The sequence below is a fragment of the Phodopus roborovskii genome, unplaced genomic scaffold (assembly GCF_943737965.1).
Source record: "Phodopus roborovskii unplaced genomic scaffold, PHOROB, whole genome shotgun sequence".
Classification (NCBI taxonomy): Eukaryota; Metazoa; Chordata; class Mammalia; order Rodentia; family Cricetidae; genus Phodopus; species Phodopus roborovskii.
In genome coordinates, this window is record NW_026126469.1 from 12,498,058 (window position 1) to 12,519,338 (window position 21,281).

The 21,281-nt window shown below is 38.4% G+C and overlaps 1 protein-coding gene across 6 annotated transcripts in view; it reads left to right on the top strand.

Annotated features, from left to right (window-relative positions):
* Positions 1–14,830, top strand: part of Il1rap (interleukin 1 receptor accessory protein) — a 136,368-nt gene extending 121,538 nt beyond the window's left edge. For 2 of the 6 annotated variants that reach the window (XM_051191247.1, XM_051191246.1), the window contains one exon: positions 7,840–8,567. In XM_051191247.1, coding sequence (XP_051047204.1) covers positions 7,840–8,552 — 713 coding nt within the window. In that variant the 3' untranslated portion in view covers positions 8,553–8,567. Of the gene's footprint in view, positions 1–1,709; positions 4,845–7,839; positions 8,568–8,697; positions 8,827–14,233 lie in introns of those variants that run through there. The other 4 variants (XR_007834949.1, XM_051191248.1, XM_051191249.1 and 1 more) reach the window with 4 other exon arrangements.
* The last annotated feature ends 6,451 nt before the right edge of the window (positions 14,831–21,281 follow it).

The following is a 21,281-nucleotide window of genomic DNA, read 5'->3' on the forward strand; positions in this document are numbered from 1 at the left end:
CAGTCCTTTGAAGAATGCATAATTATCCTTGCAAATTGGTTCTCTTTGAGTTCCTTCTGATGCTCTTCCTGAAGCCACTTTGCCACTGGACCTCTTTCTATCCTTATACATGGTCAGCCTCCAGAGGCAGTGGTTAGAGTAGACACGTACCCATTCCTGGATTCTCCCCCAGGCTGCACATGTTAGGTTTTAATTGGCAAATCCTTCCCTATTACTTCTGCACTTGTGAAGATTAAGAATGGAAATTATTGCAGAGGGGGATGTGATACAGGTTTCCACACCACCAGTGCACTGCCTAGAGCAAGCAAGCATCGAGCATCGCTCCTCCAGGTGAAGGATTATGTGAGTCTCCTTAAGCATCTGTGAGGAGATAGATTAATCCCAAGAATTTAGCAGCAGGAATTAATCAGAGCTCTTGAATAAAATTAGGCTGCATTTCCATCTTCCCCTCTTTGTTTTGTTTTTTGTGGTTTTTTTTTTTTGTTTGTTTGTTTTTGTTTTTGTTTTTTCAACTCTGGAGAAAGCATTTGCAAGTTAGTGAATGTAACATATAGCATTGCTGAAGAAGGGTTTCCCAGTAACTGGAGGTTAAAGAGAAAGATCCGTGTTCCAGCTTTCATCTCCACCACAGAGAAAAGTAAGAAGATGATGTGGGACTACACTGCTGTCCAAAATGCCATTTGCTTGAGTTAATAATCCAGCAACATTGTGACATCAGCTGGCATAAGGGAAGTACACATCTGTAGCTGTCTTTCTTGGGCCACCAGCCCCCAAATTATGACAGAGACACTTGTTATTAATTATGAATGTTTGGCATTAGCTTAGGCTTGTTTCTAGCCAGTTTTGTTTTTCTTCAACTTCATTTAACCAATTTCTATTAATCTATGCGCAGCCCAGAGGCTTATTTACCTCATCTGACATCTATATACTTTCCATTCTGCTTTTCTGTTCCCTCCATATCTGTCTGGCTTCGCTTCTCTCTCTGCCCGCCAGCCCCTCCTATCCTTTTTCTGCCTAGCTATTGGCCATTCACCTTTGTTTTAGACAAATCAGGTGCCTTAGACAGGCAAGGTGAAACAGCTACACATACTGATGTACTTAAACACATTCAGCATAAACAAAGGCAACACATCTTTACATAGTTAAACACATTCAGGGTAAACAAAGGCAGCACATCTTACATAATTAAACAGTCATTCTATTCCACAGCAGACATCAGCAAGCAGACTCCACATTCTCTGCAGATGGCCTTGGTTAGCTGGAACAGAAACTCAGGGGCTTTGAATGTATAATACATGCTTTTCAATACTTTTCATATGATGGCTTGTTCTTGGGTACCTTTCAGGAGCCAGTTTGGCTGGGCCACAAGGCTGTTTGAAGAAATTGATGTCACTACAATGTATCTATTCCATCTTGTTCAAAGGGTGCTTTAGAGCACTGGGTGACAACATTGTACCATATTTTGGCTTTAGCTTCTTTGGAAATACTTTGGGTGTGGGACATTTATATATAACTCCATTTTCTCTGAGCAGAGTGACATTCAGCAGTCAGTATGTTTGGATTAAAGAAGTTGCTCAGACTGTTGCTGGTGAGCGCATTACAGCCTCGATTCTCAGGCAGTCCTTCCCAGTCTCCCCCACCCCCTGCCTTTGCTCTTTGAGCTCTGTGCATCTGGCCAACACTAATGCCCATGGTGTTTTCTTTCCCAGTTGTCACAGATGAGACCTTGAGCTTCATTCAGAAAAGCAGACGTCTGCTGGTTGTCCTAAGCCCCAACTACGTGCTCCAGGGAACACAAGCCCTCCTGGAGCTCAAGGCGGGCCTAGAAAATATGGCCTCCCGGGGCAACATCAACGTCATTTTAGTGCAGTACAAAGCTGTGAAGGACATGAAGGTGAAAGAGCTGAAGAGGGCTAAGACGGTGCTCACGGTCATTAAATGGAAAGGGGAGAAATCCAAGTATCCACAGGGCAGGTTCTGGAAGCAGCTGCAGGTGGCCATGCCAGTGAAGAAGACCCCCAGGTGGTCTAGCAGTGACAAGCAAGGGCTATCCTATTCATCCCTGAAAAATGTATGAGAGGAAAGCGAAGGAGTTCAAAAGAACAAATGGGCTCATGGAAGGAAGAGCCCCTGTCTTCCCTCCTAGGCTGTGGCTTCATAGGTAGAAAAAAATACCCTGTCTAAGCTCCTCATACAAAAGCACCCTAGGGACTGTGTGGCTGACACTTGTGCATTTCAAGCGATCCTAAGGGTCAGAGTGATGTTCTCTGCAGCCTGTCAGCAGTTCTAAAGCCATTGTGATCTTTGCGAGGAAGGATGTGTTTGGTACATCCTCCATTTGTGTTCCTCGCTCTATTTTAGTCTCTTTGTAAAAGTTTCACCATTAGGGAGCCACTTTTGCCCAGTGACTCGAAACTCCTTTAAAGGAGTATTACCTTCTGCTAACAGAAGTATTACCTGCTTCTCAGTGGGATTTTCCTTGAATTTTACTTTATTTTCAGTTGTGCATTAGACATATAATCAAGCATTAAATCTTTCTCAGCTGGGGATAATTCACTCCTTTGCTCATTTGTGTATGGGATCCACCACCCCAGCAAGAGGAACAGTCAGACTACAGCTGTTCCTCATGACTGATTCAGTGGTATACTGCCTTCCTGCTACTAAAACACATTTGCCCTCATCTCAGGTAATGGATATCATATTTATAAACTTGAAAAAGACATGGCTGTTGTTTTACCATAGTGTCTTCTCAACGGTGTACAGATAGATAGCTCCATACTTGTCACTCTCTTCCTACCTGCTGTATCCATCGTCCACACTTCACAGGTGGCACCAAGCGTTTAATGATGCTAATGGAAAGTGAGAAAACATCAAAATGCTCTCTGGGCATTTTTGACATGGGCAAAGAGCACATAACAGGATGCTTGCAATTTGTCTTTTAATTCCAACCTTGCTAAAGTGAAAACCAGGGAAGTGGATAATCCTTACTTGTTCGCACCTCTTCATTATGAATTGGAGTCCAGGGGTAGGGATTTTCTTTTGGCATTTCTATTCTAAAAGAATGACCACTTCCAATAATTTATTCACGAGTACATGTAGTACCTTGTTCCAAATGAATCACTCTGAAAGCCACTGTTGATGAAACTGGGTTTTATCAGTTTTAAGCAGAATTTTACTATTCATCAGACTGGTAAAAGTGAAAACTAATACATTTACCTTTGGAGTGGCTAGTTTTTACATCATGTATAACATGTGTGTATACATATATGTATACATATACACATATATGATCTTTGTACATGTGAATTTTATGTGTGTATGTATATAGAATTTCCACAAATTGTGTGTATGTGTGTATATCCACTTGCCTATAAATTATCTGTGTGCATGTATTTGGGGCTATACATAGTCGCACACATCCACCTTTAAACACCTGTTGGTACAATATTAAAAGCCAGTAGAATTCTTGTCCACTTTAAAAATTATGTTTATAGTGTAATAGTTTTGTGTTGGTGTTTTCATTCCATTACTGTTTTACTTGTGAATTCTTGGTTCTCTGTGTATAGTTATCATAGTTCTTGCCTCCCCTGGATTAGTATGAATGACTTACTGTTCCTACAGTTGATTTGGGTTGCAGGGGTATCCTTTGTCCAAGAACCTCCCATTGTCACTGATCAGCAGCAGGCAGTCACCTGATATAAATTGATTTTCTACTATATTTCCTGAAGACACATTTAGAGTCTAAGTTATGTTAATCTCGGTGCTCAGCTGTATGGACTGTTGAATGATGAGGAAAAAAGATAAAGCTATAAATGAGTCTGAGTATCGTCTGAAACACAGCTCATAATTTAAGGAACACTTTATGTAAGCTGTGTTAATGTTAATAAGCAATTCTAAAATTATCTCTTACTTTTAAGTGTTCATCAGTACTGATGTCCACTATAAATCATTGCTCTGTGGTAGACTTATTGATTACTCTGCATTGAAAAGAGTTCCCCTGTGAATTCTTGACATACCACTATAATATATAGTCATTCTTGCATCTAACATTTTGAAAAGGTTAATGCTTTTTGTTATTTCAAATAATTAGCATTTCCACTAATAACCTTTTAATCACAGTACCAGATAAAAGCTGGCTCCAGATAAGCTTTGTGTGTTACTTCCAGCATGAGCTGTAGGCCAGCAAGGGCCAAGCGCCTCACCACAGGCCATTCTCTGTGTAGTATTTACACTGTTGGACTCTGCATTCATCCCAACTTCTAGTCTATGCTCCCCGGAAACACCTCCGTGGTTTCCTATTTATATCCTCTTTATTATACTGAGCCTACTAGTGCTATAGTATAAATCAAAGCAAATCTAAATAACGTATCCCATCTTAAGTGAACTCAACTTCAAGACGCTTGCCTGCATTTCAGAAGACGCTCATTACAGGACAGCAGAGGGAGGAGGGGGGGTCACATACTTGTACTTCAGAGGACAAGAAAATACATCATCGTTCTTATGAAAAAAAATCCCCCATAGTCTTAGATTTATGATAAAGGAAACTTCTGCACCCAGGTTAACCAAGAATCATGCATATAGAGTGTCTACTTACACAACCACATGTGATTTATTTAATTCTCTTTTGTACCTTAGATGAGTCCCTGAGATTCTAATAAAAAGTACTGTCTTATACTGGGAAACAAAGCATCACTCCACTTGTTACTTACACATCTGTTTCCATAGGTTTTAGTACTTTAAGACTGTCTTTTTAATTTTATTCATAAACATTTGTATTTTCCATTTTCATTTGATTTGTATATTTACATATTTTTTACAATAAACCATTTATTTTCACCTTTGAATTTTATTTTGTGCATGTGTTTTGTGTCCTTATGTTCATGTTTGGGGTTGAGAAATAGTAAAAGGAGTGATTATGCCTACAAATAGAAATGAACAAAGTTATATTAGTTAAATATTTATTGAGGAATAAGAAAAATGTATGAGAAAAAAGTGAACTTCATCTTAAGAACATTTCCTTCATCTGAGTAAAAGAATCCTTAAGTAAAATGGATAATCCAGTACATTAGGATGGGGATATGGCAGGAGGGGAGGCAGAAGCCACAGTTATCACTTTAAAACAAAACCACAGCTATTTCTATGGTTTCAGGCTCAAATGCTACCAATATACAGGCAACTCTTACCAGTCACAAAAGGATGGAGCCAGGATGCACGGACCAAAATCTTGAGGATACAAGTTTCTTTTCATTTAATAAACAACTGCCAGGCAAGGTTGAATGACAACAAAATCTTCTACTGTGCACATATAGCATCCCCAATTGCAGGAAATACACCTTGTATTACACTTGGTTATGGGTGTTTTATATTAGATAAGTTACTTAACCCTTCAACGGTGACCACATAGAAGACTGACTCGGTAATAGCATTCATTGCATGGGTGTCATCAATGTGGCTACTACTTGCCTAATTAAATTTCCCAAGACATTTTCTCCATCCAGTTGTGTACCTTCTAACTAGATCTTTTGTGCAAGCAAAGTGAGCAGCATGGAGTGAAAAGCATGCTAGCGACTAATCTAGTGTTTCTTTTAAAGGATTTTAAAATTCAATTGTTATATATTTATTTTCTGTCCCTGTGTGTGTGTGCTAGTCAGTCCTCATATTCTGCCCAGGAATCAAACTCAGATTGACAGGTTCCTTCACCTGCTGACTCATCTTATTGGCTCTGATTTCTGTGTCTAGGGCAAATTATAAAATTGTCTGATACGTTTATTGAATTTTTATCAATTCTTGATAGCAGCTTTAGAATATGAACTCAGTAAATTCATGACGGTAATGGGGTTTAAATTTTCCATGCATTTAGTTTTAAAAAGCTGCAGAGGAGTACAGTTCCTACTAACACAATCTTGTAGGCCATTGCTAGATTGTGTTATAGCCCTACACCTTTACTTTTATCACATGTGTTTTGTAAAAGAAGAATACACTCAAATGCAAAGGTATTAAGATTAAAAAAAAAACAAGATCAAGGAAAAATGAAGATTTGAATTCAGATGGCTCTCCAATGTTCCTTTATTTTTTTCTTTTCTTTTCTGTTTTGTTTTGTTTGTTTGTTTGTTTGTTTTAGAGGGGAAAGAAAAATATAGTGTGAGAGGGAAGGTTCTTTCACAAAAATCCCAGCAAAGTGAAAATGTCAAGAGTCATAGATTTTTGTGTTTTTTATTTATTATTATTATTTGTAGATGAAGATGACTTCCATGGTCATTACAACTTTTTAAGGCATGCTTCTCCTTAAGGAGCAGAACCATGACTTAAAAACCAACCTAATGATTAGAAGAAGAAAATGAATCCATTGCTAGAAAACCAGACCTCACTCTTCTGAGCCAAACATTAAATCACAAGATTCATTTAGCCTCCATACAAACTCTAGTATTATAAATGATCACCCTTATCTTCAAGTACAAAGTTTTGAAAATCTGGGAGTGGGAGGGAGGTGTTTTACATAGTATGATAGGAAGTTGCTTGTTTCCAAAGTATGAAGCACAGGAGAAAACCCATCTTGGGACATCTCCAGTCAACGTGAGTGTCTGTTTCTACCACTCAGATCTGATCCAGGCTATCCTCTTTCAAATGGAATGCTCTCCCCTCACTTTCTTGGGAGGTACAGGGTTTTGTTTTGTTTTGTTTCACAAGCACAAGACAATGTTTAAGATCTCTGTTTTACTTCCACCTATGCTTAACCCACACAATTCCTAACATAATCATTTTGATATGGTTAAATATACACTTGTGGGATTTGATTGTATAAGTCTCCTGTGTTGAAAACCCAGCCATATTGTCCTAAGGTTATTTTCTATTTCTCATGATTCAGGTAAAGCAGCAAAACCCTCCCAGGTGTTTTCTCTATTAAAAGCAGTTCATACAATCTGAGTAGGGGGAAATGGGACAAGGGAGTTAATACATGTACATCTGCATACACACATGTGGTTTTGAGAATTAAAAATTTAAATCTTGCAATATCAGAACAACAAGAACAACAACAACCTCTTTCTAATTTTTACTTAAAGTGAAGTTCACTCCACTATTAGAAAGGGAAGGATTCTGGCTTCCTTGAGTTCCTCTCTCAAGTTCATGGTGATTAAACTCAATGCCAATTCTCAGTGTCCCCATAGGTAGAAAAAAGCAAATGTAGCCTCAGTACTGGCTCCCATATATTCTCAAAGCTGTTGGCAGTAAGAGTCACACGGGTAGCATTTCTTTCCCTGATCATATTGTCTAAGTCCCTGTGTTTCACAGTGGGTTAAATACTGCATGAATTCGAAGAATTGTCCTTTGGGTCCTGTCCATATCCCCTCAGCAAACATTAGAATCGAGTACTCTGCCAGAAGTTTTAATTAATTGATTGATTCTTAACTACTATGGTAGCACTCAGTCCTTTAATTGACTTTAAGCCACTACACACACACACACACACACACACACACACAGAGAGAGAGAGAGAGAGAGAGAGAGAGAGAGAGAGAGAGAGAGAGTTTCTTTCAGAAATAATTCATCTAACTCACATTCCTTTTATATTTATGATGAGGAAAGACATTTTCATGAGGAGAACGTCTGCAGTGGAAGGAGGTGTTATGTGGGGAGATTAAATCCAAGCGGCTCCTCTTTCTTACAAGGAACAAATTTTTCCCAAATGTCGGTAAAAATGGTGTGGATGGGATTGCTTGATTTAGCACTGATATTCTATTTTTTCAAAAGTTTGTTCATGCCTGTCTATTGCTGACTGGACAGTGACCTACTGGGTATGAAGACGTCATTACCAGATGCTATCTTTCCGTTTCCCTGTAGATACGGTGGAAGCCGTGTTTGATTTCATTCAGCGGAGCCGAAGGATGATTGTTGTCCTGAGCCCCGACTATGTGACAGAAAAGAGCATCAGCATGCTGGAGTTTAAACTGGGTGTCATGTGCCAGAACTCCATTGCCACGAAGCTCATTGTGGTGGAGTACCGTCCCCTGGAGCATCCCCACCCAGGCATCCTGCAGCTAAAGGAGTCTGTGTCTTTTGTGAGCTGGAAGGGAGAGAAGTCCAAACATTCTGGCTCCAAGTTCTGGAAGGCCTTGCGCTTGGCTCTTCCCCTGAGAAGTCTGAGCGCCAGCTCTGGCTGGAATGAGAGCTGTTCTTCTCAGTCTGACACCAGTCTGGATCATGTTCAGAGGAGAAGTCGTTTGAAAGAGCCCCCAGAACTCCGGAGCTTAGAGCGGGTGTCTGGAGCAGTGCCAGCCCCGGGCATCATGTCCAAGCACCGAGGGAAGCCCTCGGCAGCCTGTCGCTGCTGTGTCACCTATTGTGAAGGAGAAAGTCACCTCAGGAGCAAGAGCCGAGCAGAGATGCATACCCAACCCCAGTGGGAAACACACCTCTGTAAGCCTGCTCTCCAAAAGTCCGAAAGTCAGTGGCTACAAAATGGCACCAGACCCGAGCCCGTTCCCCAGATTTCAGTTCTTACACGGCACCATTTTGCAGATTTATCCAATAACAATGACTTTTATATCCTATAATCACTTTAAGTGGAGGGTGGTGGCTATTATTTCTATCAACTCTCTCTCTGGGTCACAAATCTTTGGGAATAATTGACATATGTCATCTAATAGACTACCAGATTTGTGTCCCCTTTATTGATTTCTAAAAACTATTTATTTCTAGGAGACAAAAGACCGGAAGCACCTGAATGCAGTTATTGCCTCTAACGGCCTTGGAAGAGCACACTCTTCTTGGGCCCTAGAAGGTCAGTATGTAAAAGTTGCCTAGCGTCTCATCTTGCCCTGTGGTTCACAAGTAGCTAAGAAGTGGTGTTTCCTTATGACATGGGTTGGTGAAGTGTGTTTGGACTTTGATACAGGATACCCAAGGAAGAAGAGCTTTGACACTCATAGGGTGTGTGTACCCAGGGGAGCAGAGCTTTGACACACACAGGGTGTGTGTACCCAGGGGAGCAGGGCTTTGACACTCACAGGGTGTGTGTACCCAGGGGAGAAGGATTTTGACACACACGCAGGGCTTTGACACACACAGGGTGTGTGTACTTAAGGGAGTGACTTGAAAAGGAGCAGGTTTTGGTGGACACTATAAGAGAGCACTCAGTAGCAAACATACAGCACATTTTGCCCCCCCCCCCCCCGGGATCAAATCTTCTGAGAGGAATTCATGCTTCCTGTTGCCTCCCTGTAAATAGTGTGCTCTAAACTTTCTAATGTTGTCAGTCTCAATAAAAGTATATTTTTTATGTCATTTCTTTTGTGCTAGCAGATTTTTAATGCCCTCTCCTCATTTTGCCTTTTCTTTTATATTCAAATCTAAAGAATATTCTAATTCAGGTAATTGAGATTTGGATTAGGTAGAAAAGTTAAGGAGTCATTTTATTTATCTATTTACTTATAATTATTATTATTTTGTTTTCCGAGACAGGGTTTCTCTGTGGCTTTGGAGCCTGTCCTGGAGCTAACTCTTGTAGACCAGGCTTGTGTTGAACCCACAGAGATCCTACTGCCTCTGCCCCCAGAGTGCTGAGATTAAGGGTGTTCGACACCAACGCTTGGCTTGTTGTGTTTTGTTTCCTGATGTGTATTGGAAATATATGAAAGTACCAAAAATACCAAGTGGGCATCTATGAGATGTGAGGATCTTGCTTTGTTCAGATCATAGCAGAAAAAATTAGTTTGAGAATGGAACTGTAGGTAGAGTTCGCTGCCTGCATCCTTTCTTCACAATTCTGAAAAGCGGTGCTGAGTTAAAATTCCTCCAATGATCACAGGTAAGAGAAGAGGAAGAAAGGGGACCAAATGAATATATACTTAACTCCCAGGCACTGCATCCAACAGTGTCAGGATAGAGTGTAGGTTGAGAGTATTGGGCCTTTCTGCACCCATTCACATGACAAATAAAGGCACATGGCACTTTACTGTAAAGTCGGGATCCTACAGGAGTCCTTGAGGTTGCAGATAACTGAAGAACACATGAGTGTTCACTCAGCTCTGTTTGGTTGTTGTCACTGAATTACACTCTGTCTGACAGATTGTCCAGTTTATTTTATGAGGTATAAACATTAATATTTGAATGTATACTTTCAATTATATTCTGGCTTAAATGTGTAAAAATAAAGACAAAGAGTCAAACAAGACAAAACAAAAACCAACCAACCAACCAAACAAACAAACAAATCCCTTCATCTGTGAGATACATTCATCATGAGGGTCACTAGTATGTAATTTCAGAGCAAAAGTCTTCAGCCAAAGAATGTATGCTGAAATAAGGTCCCAAGTGCCATGGGCAACTCTGTCCTTGAATAATGCAAGGTGGCTATGAGAACATATAGGAAATGTGTATTCCCTCTCCTAGCTGAAAACATCTGGCCTTCATAATAGGGTTGATCTGATAAACCCTCCAGCTCAGGAGACAGCTGAGAATCAATGTATCTTCTTCCAGCTTAAACAGAAGTAAATCAAAAACAGTATCAGACAACATTCAGTGTAAACAGTCACCTTCAGTACAGCAGGTCCTTGCTGCTAGTGAGCTTGGTCCAGAAGCAGCCTCTCAAGTCAAACACAAACTGGGTGGTTGAGAGATAAAACACAACTGAAAATCCTGCATTTTATTTGTTGAAACAAGAACACCCCCTGTCTGATACACCACTTATTGTGGAATATCTTCCTAGATGTGCAACTCAACAGAAATGACTCAGCACAAACAAAGGTCTCATTTCAGGTTGCATCATTTCCTGAAGAGATATTCAAAGGACTCAACTTAGCTTTCAAAAAAAAAAAATGGGTAATACACATGATTTCACATCCTGTGAAGGGAGAAAAGGCTCCTATCCAAATTAGTCTTATATCTTTGGAATTTTTATAAGTTACTTTTGTCAATTATGCATAGTAATTTAAGCCCTTTTAAAGATACTCTTTGAAATTTTCATACATGAAACTAAGGAGATGGATCAGACTGCTCTTACAGAGAAACCCAAGTTTGGTTCTTATAACTCATAGTGACTCATAGCTGTCTGTACAGCAAATTTTAGGGAATCCAATGACTCTTGATTTCTGAGGACTCCTGCATACATGTGGTGCACATACATAGAGTTAGTTCACAGAATAAAAGTATTAAAACTATAAAGAAAAGAAAAAAACTTATGCATGTATACAATGAAAGATGATATACCCACTCCACCCTCCATTTCCCTTTAGGAAGTCCCCCTTGATCCTGACAGCAAGCCCCCCTCTCAACTTTCAAGCCTTAAAAAATAATTGCACACTAATCCCAGCTACCAGTACATATGTGTATGTAGGACCACCTATCGTTGCTCAACAGCTCCTCAGCTATTCATGCTAGAATGTGGTTGGCTGTTCTAAGTCTGTGAGTGCAACAGACGTGTCACATCTATCAATCAATCCTTCCTATTCTACAGCTCTTAGATTTTTCTCTACTTCTTCTTCATCAATATTCCTTAAACTGTGGTCAGGTGACTGATAAAGTCACCCTGTTCAGGGCTGAATACTTACATGTATTTGTTATCATGTTGACTAGCTATGAGTATCTTCATTGACTTCATTCTACAGCAAAAATAAGCTTTTCTGACGAGAAGAGTTCTGTAGTTATAAATAAAATATTTTGAAGGCAATTATTTGACAAAATGGCCATTTAAGAACATAACAATTCCAAGTTCCAAGTAAGACCTATGCATCTTCCCAACCATAGTATTTGACCAGATTTTAATAAAACAATTGTATTAAATACCAGGCACAGAGCAGGTCTCAAATCCAATCAGAAAGTAGTTGGTTACCCCATAAACATCATGCCAATGGGTAATTTTGCCTGGGAGGTTGGTTTGCATCATGCAGGGTTTAGAGATGAGTAAGACAATTGATATCTTTTCTCTCCAGTAGCCTGAAATAGTAACCTCTAATCCTATGAAAGCTAGTCAGTAGGGAAAAAGTTTCCTGGTAGATGTGAGATTGATTTCTCTAAATCATGCATACAACGTGCTTAGAATCATCTTCTTAAGAGAAAAATTAAAATAAAGAACTAAAGGCAGAAGTATGGGTATGAAATACAAGTTCTTTTATATAGCAGAGTAGTTTAGGTACTCTCAAAGCTAATTTTTGATAGTGATTTTCTTTGAAGATACAAGTACAGGATTAGCAACATAAAGTTATATTTGGGGGCATTTGACTGTCTAAGAGTATGAACGATAATGACTTATAGTTTCAACATATGAAGAAAGACTCAGAAATTAACATTATTCCTTGACTCATCATGCCACAAGTGATAGTCAGTGTCATGTATTTCAATGATGCAAATAACAAGGAATCTTACTCATGGGCCATGACTCTCATTGAAATAATGTAATTGTTGGTTAAATGGAGATGCCATTATGTAAGAAATATTTTTTCTATTTAGGATCATGAATTTAAAATCAAGTAGTCTTCCTTCTCTCTTTTCTCATGGACTATGATCGCCCTGAGGCTTGGTGTTCTGCTAGCCAAAATGGAAGTAATAATTTTAATCTCACTGGATGTTCTAAGCAATAAGTGGCATGCTACAAGCTTCATGCATATGCAAAACCTCTTTTTTATTTTTGTAAAATGTCCTAATTCAACACAGAAAAAGAAACTATACCCTGAATTAGGGGCTGTCCCAACAGAATACTTAGCGATAGACTTCTGCCTCTAAACTGGGCTTCTAAACACTTTTTCAGTGCCAGTTCTCAAACAAACTCTGGTGCATGCATGTGAAAGAATTTGTATTCCAAGCATTCTAAATGGAATAATTTATCACAACCATGTATAGCCCAACATAAAAAGCAGGTACATTAGCGTTCTCTATAGGAACAGAACAAAGACAATGGAGTGTGTGTGTGTGTGTGTGTGTGTGTGTGTGTGTGTGTGTGTGTGTGTGTATGGTGAGGGATTTTATTAGAGTGGCTTATAGGCTGTGGTCCAGGTAGTTCAGCAATGGCTCTCTCCTGGTGGAAAGGCCAATTTGGTAGTTATTCAGTCAACAAGAATGGATGTCTCAGCAGTCCCAATCTGGTGCTGAAGTCATAGATTTTCAAAGAGCTGCTGGTCTTTAGTCTATATTGGAATTTTAAAGAAATGTGTTCTACTACCCATGTAGGGGGGGAAAGGTATCAGCAACAGTATAGATTAGTTTGCCAGTGGGAGTGAAGGCAAGCAGACTAAAAACAAATGCTTCCTTCTTTAATGTACCCTTACGTAGACTGCCACCAGAAGGTGTGGCCTAGATATGATCTCATCAATACAATTCCTGACTGGCATGACCAGCTACTTGGGTTTTAGTTGATGCTGGATGTATTCAAGTCAACAAACAAGATAAGTTGTTACAAGAAAGCTCTACACAGAGGTGTCTTATAGCAAGTGTCTAGTAGATCATCTAAACTTGCTGTACTATGATTTTATGAAACTTTGTTTTTGTATATATTAACTTTAAAAACTAGAACTTTGTCCTCTAGACTTTAAAAATCGTGTTTTAAATTTCCCCAAGATAAATATAAAACTATATTATCTGTGTACATTAAAATCAGAATTTAAGTTTTTAAATCTGTAATACACATATTAGATTTCCAGAATGAACTCTTCTTACAACTATTAAAACCTCCAGTGATAAATATGTTTGCTTCCAGATAGGTAATTTGAAGTCGTTGGTTGAACTAAGATTCCAATCTAGAAATAACTTGAATTAATTATTACAGCATGCCCAGGGTAAATAACTCATGTGGTAATGGTTGCAAACTTTTGTGTATCTGAAAGTACCTCTGGGAGCACTTCTGCACTGAAGACATGAAAGAATCTCCTTTACTACCATGGCTCTTTTATAAGTTGGGAGCACAGTCCAGTAGTTCAGCTTATTCAAGTGTGCCCTTGGTAATTTGAATAAGGTAGGTACCGCATGAGTCTCACTTAGAAAATTATTGCCTACAAAACTCTTTAACACTTTCCATATTTCCTATAAGGTGGTTCAGATTGTAATTGAGAAAGACTATAGTCTTTGAATCATTCCTATCAGAACCATTTGTACTCACACAGAGATGCACATTTCTTGCTGCTACCATGATGAACTCAATGAGCATCACAAAAGTGGGGCAAAGCATCACTTAAACTTCTCAGGTGATTCTGATGCACAAATTGTTTCAGAACCGTTAATTTTTACCTCTCTTTTACCCTTGTAGGCTCTGATTTTCTCCAGCCAAGGAGGACAACAAATCATCCTTTTAACAAACTGTTTGCAGGCAATAGCTGAAAATAAAGGGCCTGTTTAGCCCTTGGAATTGTCTCAGCACAAGCAAACAATCGAATAGAGTGGTTGGTAGAGTGTATTTATCATCTATGAACTATTAACACTGCTCTTTGGAACTTGGTAGGAGTGTTCCAGCCATCATCGCTATTAGAGTAAGATAAGCTATGCTGGACTAAGGTTTAAATAACTTCCCATCACACATCTTATTTTTGCGATGCTAAATGTCCAGCATAGGGGCTTGCAGTTTTGTGTCCTTGCCATGTGAAATGTGTAGCTTGCAGTTGTCCTACAATTAAGCTTAATTGACACCCCTTGTTTTCTTTCCCTTATATTTTAAACTAGAACTATCTCCAAGGTCCTGATAGAGTCATGTAGAAGCCTACAAAATATATTCTTCTGTCACTAGGAAGGGAAAATTACATTGAACTATATGAACACATAGCATTTTCTTCTACAAATGAGATGAGATATTTAGATAGAGTGATGAAGCAAAGAAAGACCTTCAATATTCTTTCTGTTATTTTATATAATAAAACAACAAAAGAATCTGACACGTCCAACCTGAGTATGCCAAGTTATCAAGATGAAAGCTCATACAGAAAAGAATAAAGCTGGCAACTAAGTGCTCCCTAAATGAAAGTTGTTGACAGAATGCATTACAATAATTACAGTTTCTGGTTAATAAGAAGCATGTTTTAAAAGTTGAAAGTGGTCATGTTGGATTACTTTCCATTTAATGACTTTGGTTAGTACTCTAAGAATGCGATACTCAAACTGTTTGCAAATGAGGCATTGCATTTTGGGAATTCAGGGAGCCTCAGAAGAATTGAAGACATTTAGAACACAGCAGAGCATGCAACATGGTCATTAGAAAGCATCATTGATCCATTTATCTAAAGAGTTAAACAGGGAATTCAAACTAATGAGCTTGGTGGAGACAAGTACCCATGGGTATCATGGAGTCTGTGACGACTCTCCTTGTATTTTCTCTCTCTATGATTGGGCTCTATTGCCATTAAGTATTTGAATTTTTATATGTTTTTTCCTAATGCAAAAGGTATTATTTGGTAATAATTAAAAGCCCTTCTGTAAAAGTTAATATTTCAAAATCTTGACACATGAGAACAAGATGTAGTGTTGAACAAAGAAAATTTTTGTTTCTTTGTATCATGGGGAAATTACTCGTTATTCAAAATTCTTCTAACAATAGTTCACGGAGTTTTGCCTTGAGCATTTCATACATTTAAAAACACTAAAATATGCAGAATGACTTTCTGGAAAGTATACATGGATAGAAAGATGAAAGTTTGCAAACAATATTTGCTAGCAGATCATGAGCTGTACTCTCTCCCTGGATGACTGTTATTTCAATACTTCATCACTTTATGGTAAAACAATTTTAAACCTTCTAATGTGGATCATCCCCCTCCCCCAGTCCAATACTCAGGAGGCAAAGGCAAAAGGATTATGAGTTGGAGAGTCTATGCTACAGAGTAAAATCCAGGCCAACCTGAATTATAGAGTGAGGCCATACCCTCCAAAATAGATGAGTAAAATAACACCTGATTTTCGTTTATTTAACTCACTGATTTATTTTTCAATTATGAAAGTTGAGTCACAGGATTGCTGTTTTAGATACCAGGGTAAGTGGTTCTGAGCCAGAAGTGAACTTAGTCTTTGAGACCAATTACATACCTGTGGTGTATCCCAGACAGACAATTTTTCCCCAAATGATTGAGATTATTGATATCATTAAGAATGATAGCTTTAAAGACCTTTGCAATTTTTGAAGAGGAGTCAATGAAAATTAAGTAATATCTTTTATATGTGGTATGAAAGGGTAAAGCAAACACTAATAATATAATATTCTTCCTCCTTAAAGTGTAAAACTTGAAACTCATTGCCAAATGCTAGAAGTGAATTAGTTGTTCAAAGGATAACGACATCCTTTAGTCTTTCTAGTTCTTTACTTTCATATTGTTTGCATTCCAATTATGAGATAAGGAGAGAATAACAATAAAAAACATAAAATTACAAAAGTAAATAGAGTTGCTAATCCGGATAGCCAAAGAGGACAGTAGTATTGGTGTTATTATTTTCATATGATCAGTCCCCTGAAGTAGGAAATGTGTATAAAATCCAATCACTTGATTATTGCCAAATTTCACTAAATGATGTCCAAGAAGAAACTGAAGAATACAGTGAGGACAATCAAGGCCCGTTTCCTTAGTTCTAAGCACCAGGATGAAAGAAAAAAATTCTAATATTTTTTCTTTTGGTATCAACTAGAGTAAGATGTTGGGTGGGTCTTAGGACTTAGAGAACAACATTAGACAGTCATTTCCATTGCAAGCTTGATATTATATAAAATAATGCTTTGAAGTCAGGACATATGATTTGGGATATCAATTATTATGGTGAATATGCATTTCAATAGCACATATTTGCTCTCAAATCCTCAGTTCTTCATGATAAGTGGAAATAATATCTACCTCATTGAATTGTTGTAAGGGTAAAATTATTCAATAAATGTGAACTTCTGAAACCTGTAATAACAAAGTGGTGGTGGTATTGTTTTGTTGTCGTCGTTGTCATCATCATCACCACCACCACCATCACCATCATCACATAATCACACTCATCATCATCAACAGTGTTTCATTTTAATAAGAAGCTGGAGGAGGTAAAGACTGCTAGGAGAAGATTTTTGCTGAACATTAGAGTACTTTCTAGAACAGTTGATTTACCTGTAATCTTTTATGTAACTGAGTAAGGGAGTAGGAAATCTAGGTTCCTATTACTCTAAGCACTAAAGACCACAAAAGTAATATCTAGAATGTAAGAAGTAGGACAATAATTGTATTCTGTGTTTTTTATGAAAAATTGTAGAAACTTAACACAATGAATACTTACTATGTTACAGTTCTATGGGTCAGAAATGTGAGAGAGGTTTTGCTGTCTGATTCTTACTCAGCATCATAGATGAAGAAAAAAAAGTATCAACCAAAGCTGTAGTTATCTGAGGCGAGTGGGGCTCAAGGGCACACTTCCAAATACAGTCACAAAGAACTTGGTGGGGACCCCTGTACCATTTGTATGACACCATAGGAACATCCACAATAGGGATGCTTGTGCATCTTCATGACATGTCACCAGGCATGAATATGTGCCTCAGAACAGCAAGCAAGGAGGATGTCAGCATGCCCTCCACAGCCTGGTTCCCAAAGGACTATATTTCAACTGTTGAGTGTTCTATATGTGAGAAACAAGCCCCAAACAAGGAAGTATTTTCTCCTTTGTGGTCCTACATGACTCCTCTCTGTCTCCTTGTCTCTGTCTCCCTGTTTCTCTCTGTCTCTCTCTGTGTGTCTCAGTCTCTCTCTTTCTCTCTTTGTCCCCTAATTAAGAAGCAAAAAAACATGAGCTGTGGAAACTAGACATGAAAGATATGAATGAGGCTGTGTAGCCAAATTCTTGGTCTAGAATCCAAGCATTAAAATATAACTTTTATTCTAGGCTAACTTATAGAGATATCAAAAATTAGTTCTTATCCCCCCCCAAAAAAATTACTCACTAAGAAAGAAAAAGAGCATGTAATTGCTTCCTTTCATGTCACTCAGGACTTCATCATACTTGGGAATAGAATGATTATATATTAATGACCAAGACATTCCTTATTTCTGCATCTTAGACTTCTGATTCCTCAACATGATGGATTGAAGCCAAAATTAGTTGGATACCATAGTTCTGGCTGTTTGTTACATTGAGTAATACTAAAACAATCTCTGCTCCTTTTACCATATATACACTCACTAGCACTTCACAGTTAGTGTTTTGGGAAAGATGTTTAAGAGGAATGAAGATTCTTCTCTACTGTGGGTCACAAATACACCTTACCTATCAATTCCTACAAAGCTGAGCATCTGTTTTATCTCAACTCCTGCAACCACTAGCTCAGCAATGAGTGTCACATTGTGTGAAGCAGGTTCATAGATCATGTCTGGTACTGTAATTATTTCCACATCCATTTACATCTCCGGGTCTAATGTTACTGGTTTATAAATTTGTTTAAACAGAACATATCTCTCTCTCTTTCTAGCAACATTTCTGCCATAATATAAATATATATAGTCCATGTATTTCATGATACAAACTGTTAGAGCCTGGTTTTGAAATGACATAGTGTATCAGTAGTAGCATATCCAGAGTTATGAACTCTTGGTTTAAATCCTATCCATAGGTGCTTTGATGTAAGACTTTAAAAAAGTTCTGACTATGTAATCGAGGTAATTTGAGTATGATGCTTTATGAGGTAAAGCAAAAGTAGTGAAACAAGCATTCTGTGTAGGTATCAAGACTCATCCTGGTAAGCCTAATCCAGAAGCGTGAAGAGTTCGCACAGGAATTCCTAAAGGGCAGTCACAGCAAAGTCACTGCATGCTCAAAAAGTCATCTTCTTTCCTCCTTTTTCCAAATATGTCAGGGACATAAGGTATATAACACTATAGACTGTGCTTCTGTAACATGCCATATACTTGTATAATTATATCTATCTGCATTTCTAACCCAACTGCTGGAATGTCTACTCCATTCTTCCTCATACAAGGGCTCTCAGAATGCTACAGGTTCAGTTCAAATGCTACCAAAACATGATTTTTTCCACCAGGCAAGTAGGATGTTCCACCTTACACATGTATGATTCATAATACTCCTGATATTGAAATATAAACTTCCTGATATCTACTTTGACTGCTGTTTCCCACTTCCATTGAGAAGATAATGTATTGAATCTCTAATTTGAGCACTTAGCATGGTGACTAGCATATACAATTTTTCCACTAATGTTCCTGTGAATTAAATACCATGACAATTATCATTGAGAGCAACATAAAGGTGCCTTGCCTATTTCTTTCTTCTATTTCCCTTTCATTACAGATGCAGTGTTTTATCAAAGGCACTGCTTCAGGCTTTTGTTCATCACTGTGTGAAATGAATTCCAATATTGGAATCCTGGGGCTCCCAATACCATATCTAGCACCAGTAAATTTGGTCCTTGGTATTACTTGAGGACAGATGATCCATGGCCATGCAAGAGAGGAATAACACCCAACTGTGCAGTGCCTGGCCTGGGTGCCTCCTCACATTAGGATGTCCATCCTGCTCTTTTTCATCTGTGGTAACAACTGATGCAGGACCCAGCATCAGGCTCAATGGCAGATGTTCTGCTTGTGATCTTGCTATTAAATAGCTCAGGATGACAGAACATTGAGCTGTGATAAGTACTTTCTACCTACAGTGTACCACAGAGCTTCTTGGACTAATGACTTGAAGCCACAATAATTAAACCTGTCTGTTATTTAAGTCCAGATTGCACAGGCAAAGTGAAACAGAGAACTGTGTTAGTGCAAGTAAGGAGAAAATGAAGAGATAAGTTCTACATGCCTGGTATCATACTGTCCTCTATGGGCATAAAACTCCTTCCAAGACACTGTCTTTTGGCCTCTCTCCATGCTAACAGCCACTGATGAGGTCTAGAGCTTTCTCATCCCCTCAATGACCTTGTAGCTCTTCTCAACTCTGCCACAAATCCACCATAAAATTAACTGAGATTCCTCACATGTCACTTCCATACTAATAGTTAATCCATTTTGGTTCGTTTTACTTTGCATTGGCAGCTTTATAATCTCTAGTCTCAGCCCATTGTCATAAAAGTGTTTTCTTCTGTGTTTATATATAGAGACAACATTCAATTCACTTAAAAGATAGAGGATATAATAACTGCTTTTGGAATAGTGTGAGCATGTTCAAGCTGTTATTATTGTCTTGGAAAATCCTTTATTCATCTCTTATGTCAACTGTCTGTCCTTCCTTTTTTCCTTCCTTCCTTCTCTTCTTCTTCTCCATCTTCTGCTTTTCTTTCTTTCTTTTATTGAGACAAGTTTTCTCTGTCTAACAGCCCTGACCATACTGGAACTCACTTTGTAAACCAGGCTGGCCCTCACAGAAATTCACCTGCCTCTGCCTCCTGAGTGCAGAGATTAAAGGTGTGTGCCACTTCACCTGGCATATCTCTATTTTCCAAGTGACTTTCAAATGCCATTTCTCTAACATTACCAGCAAAAAGAATGTTTTCTTCTCTTTTCATCTTACAAAGTGTTATTCTGGATTTATATTATTTCATTCATTCAACAACATTAATTGCATGTCTATTCTGTGCTCTGGGCTCTTCTAAAAATCATGAACATGAATAAACAAAACGGAAGAGTTAACTCTTCTACTTAAACTTACATTCTAGTGGCAAAACTTAAAGAAATCAAAGGAAGAGGTGGTAATAGAGAAGGCTGAAGAAATGATTTATTGGGCAAAGTGTTTGCCACACAATGAAAAACTGAATTAAAATCTCCAGAAGCCACGTTAGGCTGGATGTGACAGCACATGCCTGTGCTCCCAGTATCCCTACAGTAATATGGGAAATAGAAATAGGAGAACTTTAGAAACTCAAGCACCGGCTTGCTTGGTATAGGCTGTGGGAAATTAGCCTGTCTCAAATAAGGTAAAGTGGGGAAGGCCACCTGAGGGTGCCACTGACCTCCACTTGCATGCTATTCCACATGTGCCTCTGTTGTACTCACACACGGACACACATCCCACACAAACACACACACATACAACACTGATTTTTTTAAAGGCATCATAGGATGTGTCACATAACAGAAGTAAATAAATCAAACAAATGGGATTGTAGAACTTGTAATTTTGAAGACATGGACAGCTGCTCAAAAAGACAGCTTTTGAATGAAGACAATAATAAGATAAGAGATTGGCCAGACAGTATAAAACCCCTAAGAAATAAAAAGAGAGCAAAGGGAATTTGGAATTCAGAAAACAAGTGAAAAAAAAATATTCCATGAAGCTCAGATACTGAGAAGAGACGCCCTTAATTAATTCTTTATAAGATGTTGTAATAGTGCTATCGTTGT